General features: G+C 44.9%; 1 protein-coding gene across 1 annotated transcript in view; it reads right to left on the reverse strand.

The window, feature by feature from the left end:
- rhbdl1 (rhomboid, veinlet-like 1 (Drosophila)) overlaps positions 1–12,287 on the reverse strand; it is a 59,504-nt gene that overhangs the window by 22,492 nt on the left and 24,725 nt on the right. Inside the window, exon 2 of the mRNA XM_014967473.2 lies at positions 2,279–2,437. Coding sequence (XP_014822959.2) covers positions 2,279–2,344 — 66 coding nt within the window. The 5' untranslated portion in view covers positions 2,345–2,437. The remainder of the gene's footprint in view (positions 1–2,278; positions 2,438–12,287) is intronic.

Raw genomic sequence — 12,287 nt, forward strand, 5'->3', positions numbered from 1 at the left:
CACAATGTTTAAAGGGGCAGTGTTCTGTAAAATCTTTTTTTTTTTTTATTTGTTTTAATGTTTTTCGATTATTAAAACGAACCTGGAGTGTTACTTTCATGCATGTTTGAGAAATCATTGATCTCCATGGTAACCATTCAGCTGTTAAAACGTCTGGGTGGGCCTAGCCCCGCCTTCGAGCCGCAGCTCCTCCCCCACTCAGCTCCTCCAGACTAGCCAGCAGCAATTAGCGACCAGCTGCTGAGCTCATTATAGGAGCTGCTGCTCAGAGCAACGCTGGTAAAATATTAAAGGGTTAACAGAGGAGCCATGTTGGGACGACTTCCTGGAGGCGGAGCTTCAGAAAGAGCAGGAGATTTAAAGAGACAGACGCCCAATTTCACATCATTAAACGGGGAAGTAAAATTTTAATTAAGTCATATTTCATATCTACAGCGTTTTTATAACAACTGAAGTTAGCAGTTGCCTGATTGTGCTATAAAACTGCACTATGTGTCTGGAAATCAGAACACCGCCCCTTTAAATCTTTCACTGCAGTTGGAGCTTCTGTCTCCTTTGCTACCAACTGAACCGTTGGCTCAATCTTCTCTACGTAGATTTTCCACGATGCTGAACATCTGTGGACATCACTGTTCAAGTTTTTGAAGAGTTTCTCCAGATTTTGCCTCGGCCATCCTGAGACATGAACATATTTACTGTAAGCCGGTGGGGTCCGATATCTGCCAAACGGGCCAAACATTTTAAAGCTAAGAGCTGAAATGTGAAGGAAAGAGCTGCAGAGTTTCAAACAGATTCAAAACAACTGACTAAAATGTCGCCGTTCCCGATTATATTCATGAGTCGAGTGTCGGCCCAAACCTCCATCTGATGCTTTCAGAACCTTAAATCAGCGGATCTGACCCAGATACTCTGGTTTTTTCTCACATCCTTTCAAAATGAGACTCTGCTCCATTCTGCTTTTCCCCTCAGCAGTTTGTGACCAAACCGTTGCTTCATGGTTTAATCATGGCTCGGGAAAGAAACCTTCGCTCTCTGACACTCAGGCAAAGTGCATCGAGTCGCTGTTTGAAACACGAAACGTCGGCTGCAGGCCGAGATGCTGACGGGTAACAAACTGCACTTTGGGCTCCAAATGGCTTTAAAACGCGACTTTTAGAGGAGAGTGTAAAGTTTCTGCAGTGAAGAAAATATGAATATGTGCAGCTCTGAAGTGGAAAAGCGTAAAAAAGAGGCTAAAAGCAACAACACAACATAAAATATTACCAAGTTTTTCTACTGAAAACATCTCAGCACATCTGAAATAACAAAACTAACTTCTCAGGAGCTTGTTTTAAGTCAGTAATTCTTTAATTTTAATTTTAACACAGCAGGAGTATTTCTTATAAATACAAAGGAAAAAGTTACCTGTAAATTAGCTTTGTCTAATTTCAAGTGGAATACAATATTTGCACTAAAACTACACCTAAAAATACTTGGTAGGATTTTGAGTTTTTGCAGTGTATATTTGACATAAGAAACAGACAAACCCTTAAAAGTGACCTAAACATTTTCATTCTTATAGCTGTGTTGTAAAACCAGCCTCCTGCATGTTCAGTTTTCTGAAAGAAAGTAACCCAAACCCTGTTCGTACACCGAGAATGGATCTGTTCAATCGAGCCAAAAGTAGAAATGCTAAACAGTTTTCATTTACTGTGTTGATAGAAAAGAATGTGATCAAATCAGTTTTATTTGGAAAAAACAAACAGAGTTAAAACCAATAGTTATTGACATTAATATCATGCAAAATACTTTTTAAATTTTATTATCTACAAATATTAACATCCAAATGTGTTTTAGCCGTCCGGCTGACCGTCCGGCTGACCGTTCGGCCGTCCGGCCGTCCGGCTGACCGTCCGGCTGACCGTCCGGCCGTCCGGCTGACCGTCCGGCTGACCGTCCGGCTGACCGTCCGGCCGCAGGGCCGTCCGGCTGACCGTCCGGCTGACCGTCCGGCTGACCGTCCGGCCGCAGGGCCGTCCGGCTGACCGTCCGGTCGCCGGGCCGTCCGGCTGACCGTCCGGCTGACCGTCCGGCTGACCGTCCGGCCGCCGGGCCGTCCGGCTGACCGTCCGGCCGCCGGGCCGTTCGGCGGCTCTCGCTGCTCCGCCTGCGAGGTTAAGCGTCTGGATTTAGCGATGCGTTAACGGCTGAGACTGATCCTCCTTCACAGGACGGCCGCCTGATCGATCCAGGAGCTTTCCAGCTCAATCGATGCAGTAACCTTTCCTGTTGGACTCACCAGCTCGATGAGCTCCTGGTAGCACACCTGGCCCTCCTCGTTGCTCTGGACCAGCGCTAACAGCATGTCCAGCTTGGACGGGTCCAGCTGCAGCTCATGGTGCTCCACCAAGCTGGTGAAGTTCTCCACTGGGATGAAACCGGTGTTCTCTGGGTCCAACTGCAAGGAAAAACACAGCAGCTTAATGTTGACCTGCAGCCTCACATCTTTCTGTAATGAAATCAATCAGCGTTTCTCAAAGTGTGGGGCGCGGGCCACTGGGGGCCAGATGGGAAAAGGTCAGAAAAAAATGAATCTAATAGATTTTTAAAATGATAAATTATAACATCTATTCTGTTTTTATGACAGATTATTAGGGACAGAATAAATATTTTGAGAATAAAGTCTTAATATTGAAAAAACAAACATAGTTTTGCAAGAAAAAGTCATTTGAGAATTAATTCATAATAATCATAAAAAAATTAAGTTGTGTGAAAGAAAGTGGAAATAATACGAGAATAAAGTCAAAATTTTATGAGAAAAATAAGAGCATTTGGATCTAATAGTTTTTAAATGATAAATCATAAAACAATCTGTTTTTAATGACAGTAGTAGGGTCAAAATAATAAAAAATAAGAGAATAAAGTCATAACACTAAAAAAAAAGAAAATAAAAACATAATATGATGAAAAAGTTGTATGAGACAAAGTCAAAATAATCCCAGAATAACTACAAGAAAAAACGTTGTGTGACTGTAAATCAGAATAATGAGAAAAATACGAAAATCTAATCTAATTGAAGTTTTTCAAATAAAACTGGTTATAATTTTTTTAATCATAAAATCAAATTTATTTTTTGCAGTGGAAAATTAGGGCCACAATAAAAAAATAAATTGTTAGAATAAAGTCCTAATATTACAAGAAAAAAGCTGACATTGTGAGAAATATTTGTTTATCTAGATATGTATTATTGAGTCAACATCCAGCGACGTGCAGCAGCAGGTTTTAATTTTGCTCTTTTCTGTCCTAAATTTCCCCGCCGCTCCTCGGCGACAGCTAATTCCTCCTGCCAGCTCTGCTTAGTGCAGCTTTAGCTAAAAACCACCGGAAGACAAACTGAGGAGGCAACAGAGATCCTGGGTGAGGAGCCGCTTCTCGTTTCAGTGATTCCTGAACGTAATCGCCTCGTTGCTCCAGATGGAGAATCCAGTCATGTAGGATGTTGCTCATTTCCAGGAGAGGAATCCCATCTGGGCGGCATGAGAATGGGGGCGTGAAGCTGCAGAGCGCGAAGCTCCGCTGCTCACAGAGGCAGAACCAACCGGTCGGGACCCACTCTGCTTCCTTTCACTGATTATGTGGGAAATTTCTAGAATCATCAGTAAAAAAAAAAAAATTCAGGGTTTGGCTGCAACTGGCAGATTAACATGATTCTTACAACTGCAGAAAAAATTCACTGCAGATGGATTAGCTGCTATAAAAACAAAATTATTTGGTTTGCTGGTTGCTAATTGCTGCTGGCTAGTCTGAAGGAGCTGAGTGTGGGAGGAGCTTCGCCTAGAAGGCGGGGCTAGGTCCGACCAGGCGTTTTGGAATGGTTGCCATGGTGATTAAAGGATTCCTCAAACATGAAAAGATCAAAGTAAGACTCCCGGTTTATTTCTGATGAAGGGAAAACATTAAAACATGGTGGAAAGTTTAAAAAGAAAGTCAATTTTACATGATTTAACCCTTTAACTAGAAATCAGTGGAGGGCACTGCTAACTAAAAACCAATAATCACAAACATTAGTTCAGCTATGCGACGTCATGCTTTTAAGAAACATGATGAGCATCAAAACAACCCACACATGTGCTAACTCCTGTAAAGTTAAAAAGAAACCTAAGAAAATTTTTACCTAAATAGTCACAGAAACTAATTTTTGGGCTGAAATGACGTCCTAGACGTTGTTTTGTGAGCAGTACTATTTTCTTTCTGCTTATGTTAGCACCCTAAAACAGGACGTGGACTACAGCGCAGAGCATTCTGGGTAAAAACAACCAAAACAAATATGCTAGCATAGCGCTAGCAGCAGAAATGGCTTGTTGGCTTCAGCCAAAGACTAAAGAGAAATCGCCTCCATCTTGTTTCCACCTGGTGAAGAAGGAAGTTGCTCTCAGTGTCTTCAGAGGTTTTTGTGTCGTTTCCTTCAGTGGTTCTTGGTGCAGCGCCCCCACAGGCCAGGAGGGGAACAGGTTGCTCAAAGGGTTTGGTTGGTTTGACTGAAAATTAAACAAATGTTGCCGTTTGGGTCCCAAATCACACAGAATCTACTGGATTATCAGATGTGAAAACTTTCCTCACCAGAGTCAAACCCGCTGAATATTCCTGACAGTAATCAGTGATTTGTGATCCTAAAACGCAGATGAAGCCAAAGCGGAGGGTGAAAACGAACTGAGGTGGCAGAAAGCCCAGGGCTATTTTTAGATAATCCCCCTTTTACTCCGAGGTCTGTGGGTATTTGCTGAAAGGCGGCCCTGTTTCCCCTGAGGGGAGCCGAGCAGCACGGTGCAGATATCTGCAGTGTCGGTAACGCACGGCGTAGCAGGACAAGGGGGGAGGAAGCAGAAAAAAGGGGAGAATGGGTGTAAGAGGTTGATGAAAAGAATAAGAAACGACGGCGTTAAGGAGGAAGTCGGCCTGCAGCAAGGTGTGCCACACTCCATCGGTCCGCCTGCACGTCCCAGAGAGCAGACAGAGATCAGACTGGAATACGCTGATCACTGCTGGAGGGCCGACCCCGAGCCGCCGCCACGGCGACCCCGAGCCGCCGCCACCACACCGCCGCCACGGCGACCCCGAGCCGCCGCCACGGCGACCCCGAGCCGCCGCCAAGGCGACCCCGAGCCGCCGCCACGGCGACCCCGAGCCACCGCCAAGGCGACCCCGAGCCGCCGCCACCATGGCGACCCCGAGCCGCCACCATGGCGACCCCGAGCCGCCGCCACCATGGCGACCCCGAGCCGCCGCCATGGCGACCCCGAGCCGCCGCCACCAAGGCGACCCCGAGCCGCCGCCACCAAGGCGACCCCGAGCCGCCGCCGCGGCGACCCCGAGCCGCCGCCACGGCGACCCCGAGCCGCCGCCACCATGGCGACCCCGAGCCGCCGCCACCATGGCGACCCCGAGCCGCCGCCACGGCGACCCCAAGCCGAAAACCTTTTTCAACAAGAATGAATTTTCTGTCTAATGGGTTGACAGTCACACTTTTGCTCTTTAAAGTTGTTCTTAAATCCACTGCGTGCGCTGGAAGCGAATAAATGAGAAATTATTTGCAGATTTCTGAAGCAAAATCTCCAAATTCACAGAATTAGTGTTTTAGTTTCTGTGTTGTATATTTTCTGATAACTTTGGACAGCTCAGAGAAATAAAAATGTGATTTTGACTCATTGTAATTACACGATATCTTGAATTGTAACTTTTCAAACTGACTTTATTTTAGATATCTTGAAAGATAGTTTGACTCAACAAAATTGGAGAGATATTAAGTTCTGAGAATGTGAATGCAGAAATATTTAACATTCAGGATTGTAGAAATGCATTCTCAGATTTCTGGGACGTGAATCAAACTGATTTTATGCTAAAACTGCCTGCCATAAAACCAGAGAAACACAGAGAGGGAAGCAGCTATTGAAGCAATCCGTCCAACACCAGTGAAGGCGACGCTTTAGACGAGCCGCATGCGTTGCTATGGTTACCGGCTGCATTTCCCCCGCCCGATGATCCCCTCCGACATGTTGGCTTCCCAGAGGCGGAAGCAAAGAAACTAAAGATTTTCCGCCTTCAGAAGATTGAAGGAAGGAGAAAAAGGGAGAGGATCTGAGGAGAGACGGCGTTTTGGGGGGTTGAGCTGTAAGCGGCGGTGGGAGACCATCGACAGGAGGGCGGGGCGGCGGACGGATGAGGAGAGCGAGGAAGGAGACGGACGGCGACGTGTTCCCGAGTCGGAGGAGAGCAGAGACCTGCTGAATGAGGCGAAAACGTTCCCTCAGCGCCAACGTTACGTCAGAAACAAACGCTTCGCCCGAAACCCGAGGCCGTTGAGAGTTCAAAGGTCAAAACACCTGGAGGAAACGCAGCATGAAGAAATCTCACAGATTGTATTTAAAACTAGTAACTCAGAAAACTCAGATTCTGAATGAAACTGAACATCTTGGCGCAGAAACTAGTTTATTTAATGAGTAATTTACTTTCACTGTGCTGCACCTTTTACTTCTACTTTAGTAATTTTATTATGAATTATTACTTGAATAAAATTTCTGGATTTTTATTGAAAGAAACTGATTTGGAAAAATTTATTTTGTCTGATTTTATTTTTTGTTACTTGTATAAATTGTAATTTTGGTTCTTAAAATACCAACATTTCCACTTAACTTTAAATTTTGGTCCATCTGATGATGTAATTTTTAAATATTAAATGATTGATAATTTGATCAGTTCATCAGTATTTGAGTAACTTTTTAATTTCTGGACAGCTACTTTTTACTAGAGTAAAAGTATGTTGAAGTATTGCTACGGTTACTTGAGTATTTATTGGGTACTCTACCCCCCTCTGACCATAACTACATGATTTCTATATGAAAAGGGAAGATTTAACGTTTGTACAATGGCAAAAAACAACAAATGCAACAGAAACACGTTGCAAACACAAAGGAAACAGGAAATAGAAGCAAAAGATAAAATGCTGCAAACTGCAGCAACATTGAGTACAAAACGCTACAAATGAGCTACATGAAGCATAAATCCTCCAGGCCACTAGGGGGAGTCAACCAACAAAAAAAACAACAGATCCTCAGTGAAGGCGGGATGCCATGACTCAAAGGGACGAACAGAAAAGAGTTGGAGGAAGAAAGAAAAGGTCATACTTTGAGGTCGGACCAAGGTCACAGCGATCCAGTTGAGCAGTTTGGGTTTCAACATGGCGACGTCCAGAAACCTGGTTTCTAATACAACTTATGAACTTTGTTTCAAGCCTTACTTTTCACACAAACACCACTTCTAATCTGAGTTCATGTAACACTGATTCTATATTCCACTACAGATTTCAACTGTTTACATGAGGAGCGGCCATTTTGAAACGCAATGTCAGCCTTAAAAATTGTGACTGTAGTCGCAGTTTTTCCCAGTTTCCCTGTGAGAAATCCGACTTTGGATGTTTTCAACTGGGAAGTCAGAATTTTCCAGTTCCGAGTAGAACTGGAAAGCAGCATTTGTGTCTCTTTCAGCAGCACTTTTATGTCGGTAATATTACTTCCTCCAGGCTCCCCCTAGTGGCCTGGAGGCCCACTCTCACTGTGGAGAGAGTCTGCAGTGGTTTATATCTGCTGTTGTTTATGCTGTTTGAGACATCTCTGCATTTCAGAATAGCATAAAATGGAGAATAGTCTTTATTCTGTTTATACCGTGATTATTTTTTGCAGCATTTTCTGTTTGCAATGTTTTTTTTTATTGTCAGTTTTTGCTTCTGCTTTCTGTGATTGTTTTCAGTGTTTTTTCTGTTTGTGTTCTTGTTTGCCGTCGGCCACTGTAACCTAGTCATACATAAAATGCTTCAGCCAGTTAGCTCTGATGCTAGGTAGGAAAGAAGTCAACAGGTTGGAGGGCTTGGAACCAACCCACTGCTTGCTGTTCTAGTTTTTATTTATTATTTTGGGGAAAAATGATAATTATATTGTTGTGTTGCAACGTAAAAAGCAACATCTGAGCGATTTCTGAAAGGTTTCTAGATTAGAAAAGGCAACAACGTGCTAACCGTTGGCCTCAGCGGCAGAACTGCAGAGTATTTTGGTCTCAGTGAACTGAAGCTTGAATGATGCTGTGTGTGGAGCAGGCTGTGGTATTTACAGGGCTCAGCTTGTTTATACTGGAACCAGAAAAACCCTGAGCGCCGTCTCTGCAGCCCTCAGCTCTCACCAACAACAGGGTCAGTGACTGTAATAATCACAGAGCATGTTCTGCATGTGTCTGTGCAACAGGAGGGGCCAAAGATCCAAACAGCTCCCTCACCTCGTGTAGGACGACTGAACAGACTCCTGCTTATAGTTTCCAAACAATCACAGGGCAACACGTTTTCTCTAATTAGCACACAGACAAGGATTAAAGACAGGAGAGTTCTCACTGCTCAAGATGAAAACGTCAAAAACACCCTGAAAACCCCAAGACGGGGCAGAAATAACCCGATAAGAACCAAACCAGACACAAGGAGATGGTCCCACATCTATTTATGGCAAACTTTAGATGCTTGTCATGTTATCAGCAGTGCTGCAAAGTAAAGAGCAAAATGTGTGAGCTTACAAAGGCCAGAAATACCCTGAGCTCAGCACAGGAACCTCACAGAGAGAGAGAACAACAAACTCCATCATGTGGCGCTTTCAGTCTGCCGCGCTCCTTTCAGCGCCGCAATGTGCTTCACAGCGACCGTCCTGCTCTAGTCCTGCAGCTCTGCTCTAAAGGACATGCTTCAGAAAGGTCTGCACTCCAGGTTACTACCTTTAGCACATAAAACAAGCCTAGACATAAAAACCAATAAGTTGGTCTGCTTCCTGGTTTAGGGCAGCGACTCTCAAACCCGTTCAGGCAGACGACTCTTACCCATCTGCAAACACTCACAGATCACCAGCTGAAAATGACCCACAATAACAACATCTTCATATAAACAACCTGAAATGAAAACATTAGTCTCTTAACTCACTGTCTGTGTTTGTCTTAATGTAAAGGGTGGTGCTGTTTTGGCCACAGTGGATCCATGAACACGCCGTTTCGTGATATTTACAGATTCAGAAAGTCTTGATTCTGAGCTTTACAATGACAGAAAACACATGGAAATGAGAAAAGCAGCAATGAGTTAGGGCTGTGTGTGTGTGTGTGTGTGTGTGTGTGTGTGTGTGTGTGTGTGTGTGTGTGTGTGTTTATGTATTCTCTGAACCCTCAGAAGTCCAATGGACCCCATTGGGACCAAAGTCGTGTCCTAATGTGGTGCGCCCCTTGTTTAGGGTTAAAGGTCATGTCTAGATGTAAGGTTTTGGCTAAGGTTATGCTTAGGAATAGCCCAGTAGAAACCAGGAACCGGTCTACGCCATCTGCTTCTAGACCCTTGGCCCCCGGCTATTGAGAAATGATTGGTTGCTCGAACTCTGTGGAGGTTTTCAACGATACCAAGTCACTAACGTTTGGCTTCACAGCGCCATTTTGACGCTATGAAGCTTACCGGAAATCACCTGCGCTGTAAACAACCATCCTTCACTGCGATAAGAGAAGTGCTCAGCCGAACAAGATGGCTGCTAATATCTTGGAATAGTGACCAACAAGGTCTGAACGGCTTCGTCAGTTCCTCTGCTGCCACTGCTAAAACTACGACACTAAAACAGCGCAGAAAATGAACGTTGCCGTCCACTACTTCTCTTTCTGTTCACTGATCTACTGGAGAAATCCAGCTCAAAGGGAGAAATCCCAGATGAAGCACTGAAGGTAGATGTGAATTGAGTGGAACCGTGTAGGAAGGCAATGGGTTGGGAAGATAACAGTGATGGTTACGACTGGGGAAAGTGTCTGGTTTAGGCATAAAGTAGTTACTGAAGTGCATGGAAGTCAATACAGCGTCCTAATAAAGGTAGAAATGTGTGTGTGTTTGAGTGTGTGTTGTGGTATGCTTCCAGTAAAAGTGAAAGAATAGAAATGTGAAGGGTAGAGCAGTAACAACAAAGCTTTGATCTGGAAAATGTTTTCCTGGGAAAAGGATGAGGAAAAGTGTCCCAAGGTTTGGTCAGCAGCAGATTGTTGGCACATTTTATTTCCTTCTGGTCCAATTAAGCAAACCTTTCTGCAAATCAAAGGCCGCCACATGGCGTCCCACAAATAGACGGAAAATCTGCCGTCACCCTGAGAGATTGATTAGGTTCGGACCTGAGCGTAACAGGACCGCGGCCCGCTCAGCTGTGGCTTTAACCAACCGTCTGTATGAACGACGTGGCATAAGCAAAATAAAGCCGGCTGATCGATAAAACAAGTAGCAGTTTACAACCTGGAAATAACAGCTTCATGTCTCCGAGTCTCACATCACAACTGATCCTGACACAGATGAGTCAGACTGACTCACGCCGGGCGAAGGGATCCGGATCCGCTCAGCGACACCAGACAGAACCCTCTCAACCCGAGCCAACCCTTATTTCACAGAAGAAACGATGCTGGTGTGTCCACATCCTCAAAGAGTCGCCCCGTATGCCATGAACACACACACCGTCTGAAATGATGCTGGTGTGTCTGCAATCACAGAGCCGCAGTCCCTCGGGTCAGTTCAGCTGCTGACGGGTCACTCAGAACCTCCTGCAGCCGCCCCAATCAATGTCTCCCTCCACGCCAAAATGACCGACCCAATAAATCTGCCAATCAGCCCAAACCCCAACAGGCCCGTTCATTATCCGAGTCAGGAGCCGCACAGCTAAAATCAGAAACATCAAACCCTGCAGAGCTGCAAAAACACAGAAATGCCCCGTTACTGTTCTACAGTCTGCAGCTAAAAATAAACACGCTTTGGGTCGGGTCGAACCCACAGTCCGTCTGGGTTTGTTCATTCTGGACGAGGAATCTGGCTGCGAGGTTAAAAAGGCAGAGAACCAGATGCAATGAGTAGCGGTAGACCCCCAGCAGATACGAGACCAAACTAAAGTTTTTTTCACCTTAAATTTAAAATGCAGATATTTTTGCAAACTTCTGTGTTTTGTATTAATCGCTGCTCTGAGTTTGTTGGTTTTTCAGAAATTGGCTTTTTTGATTCTGAAACTCCAGTTAATGATTAATCAGTTACTAAATTAGTTGATAATGTCTGTGTGTGTGTGTGTGTGTGTGTGTGTGTGTGTGTGTGTGTGTGTGTGCGCGCGCACGTTTGTTTGTAACACCTTGTGGGGACGATTTTCTTGACATATACTACGTTGTGGGGACCAATTGCTCCTTGTGGGGAAACCCTGTTTTTGGGTCAGGGGTCAGATTTAGGGCTAAGGTATGAATTGAGTTTTGGTTGGTTAGGGTTAGGTATGTGATGGTTAGGGTTAGGAAAAGGGTAAAGGTCAGGTTAAGGCTGTAGAAATGAATGGAAGTCAATGGAAAGTCCCCACAAAGATAGCAAAACAAACGTGTGTGTATGTGTGTGCGTGTGTGTGTGGTGCACGTGTGTGTGCGTCTGTGTGGTGTGTGTGTGTGTGTGTGTGTGTGTGGTGAACGTGTTTGTGCGTCTGTGTGGTGTGTGTGTGTGTGTGTGTGGTGCACGTGTGTGTGCGTCTGTGTGGTGTGTGTGTGTGTGTGTGCGTGTGTGGTGCACGTGTGTGTGCGTCTGTGTGGTGTGTGTGTGTGTGTGTGTGCGTGCGCATTGGGGCGCGGACTCTCCATCAAACTGAAACATCTGCAGTAAATAATTCATAATAATCCAGAGAAACTTATTCGCATGTGGAAGCAGCAGCTTTATCTGACCAACATGCTGCAATAAGTCAATTAATTTCACGATAAATTAAATAATTTCCATTTATTGTTTTTTACCAAAGTGATGATACAGTTTTCAGTTTGGTGTTTTAAAATGAGACTTCATCATCATCATCATTTTATTCGTTGTTTTATTTATTCGGCATATTTAAAATGTCTTCCGGTTCCAGTGTTGATGCTTATTGAAAGTTTGTTTTTAGAAAGTGTCTTTGTATTATTAGGCCATTATATACAGTAAAATGGAGGCAGAGCAACAACGTTGTGGTTTAAGTTCACGGGTTCAGGCCTGACCAACGTCCATCAGCCGCCTCATGCTTCCCTGTCAGAACCGGCCCTGGCGCCCCTCCCACCCCTGCTGCTGGGTCTGACCTTCTGTTCTCCAGGCCATCATGGCTCCACCGTCTCACCTCCATCTCATCCAGCTCCGGCTGCCATCAGCCCTCACCACATCCTCCACGTCTCCGTCCGCGGTGAGACGGTGAGGCGGACAGCGAGCCTGCGTAACCATAGAAACCTCCGCC

The sequence above is a fragment of the Poecilia mexicana genome, unplaced genomic scaffold (genome assembly GCF_051168715.1).
Source record: "Poecilia mexicana isolate PSO_F unplaced genomic scaffold, ASM5116871v1 scaffold_19, whole genome shotgun sequence".
In the NCBI taxonomy this organism is placed as follows: Eukaryota; Metazoa; Chordata; class Actinopteri; order Cyprinodontiformes; family Poeciliidae; genus Poecilia; species Poecilia mexicana.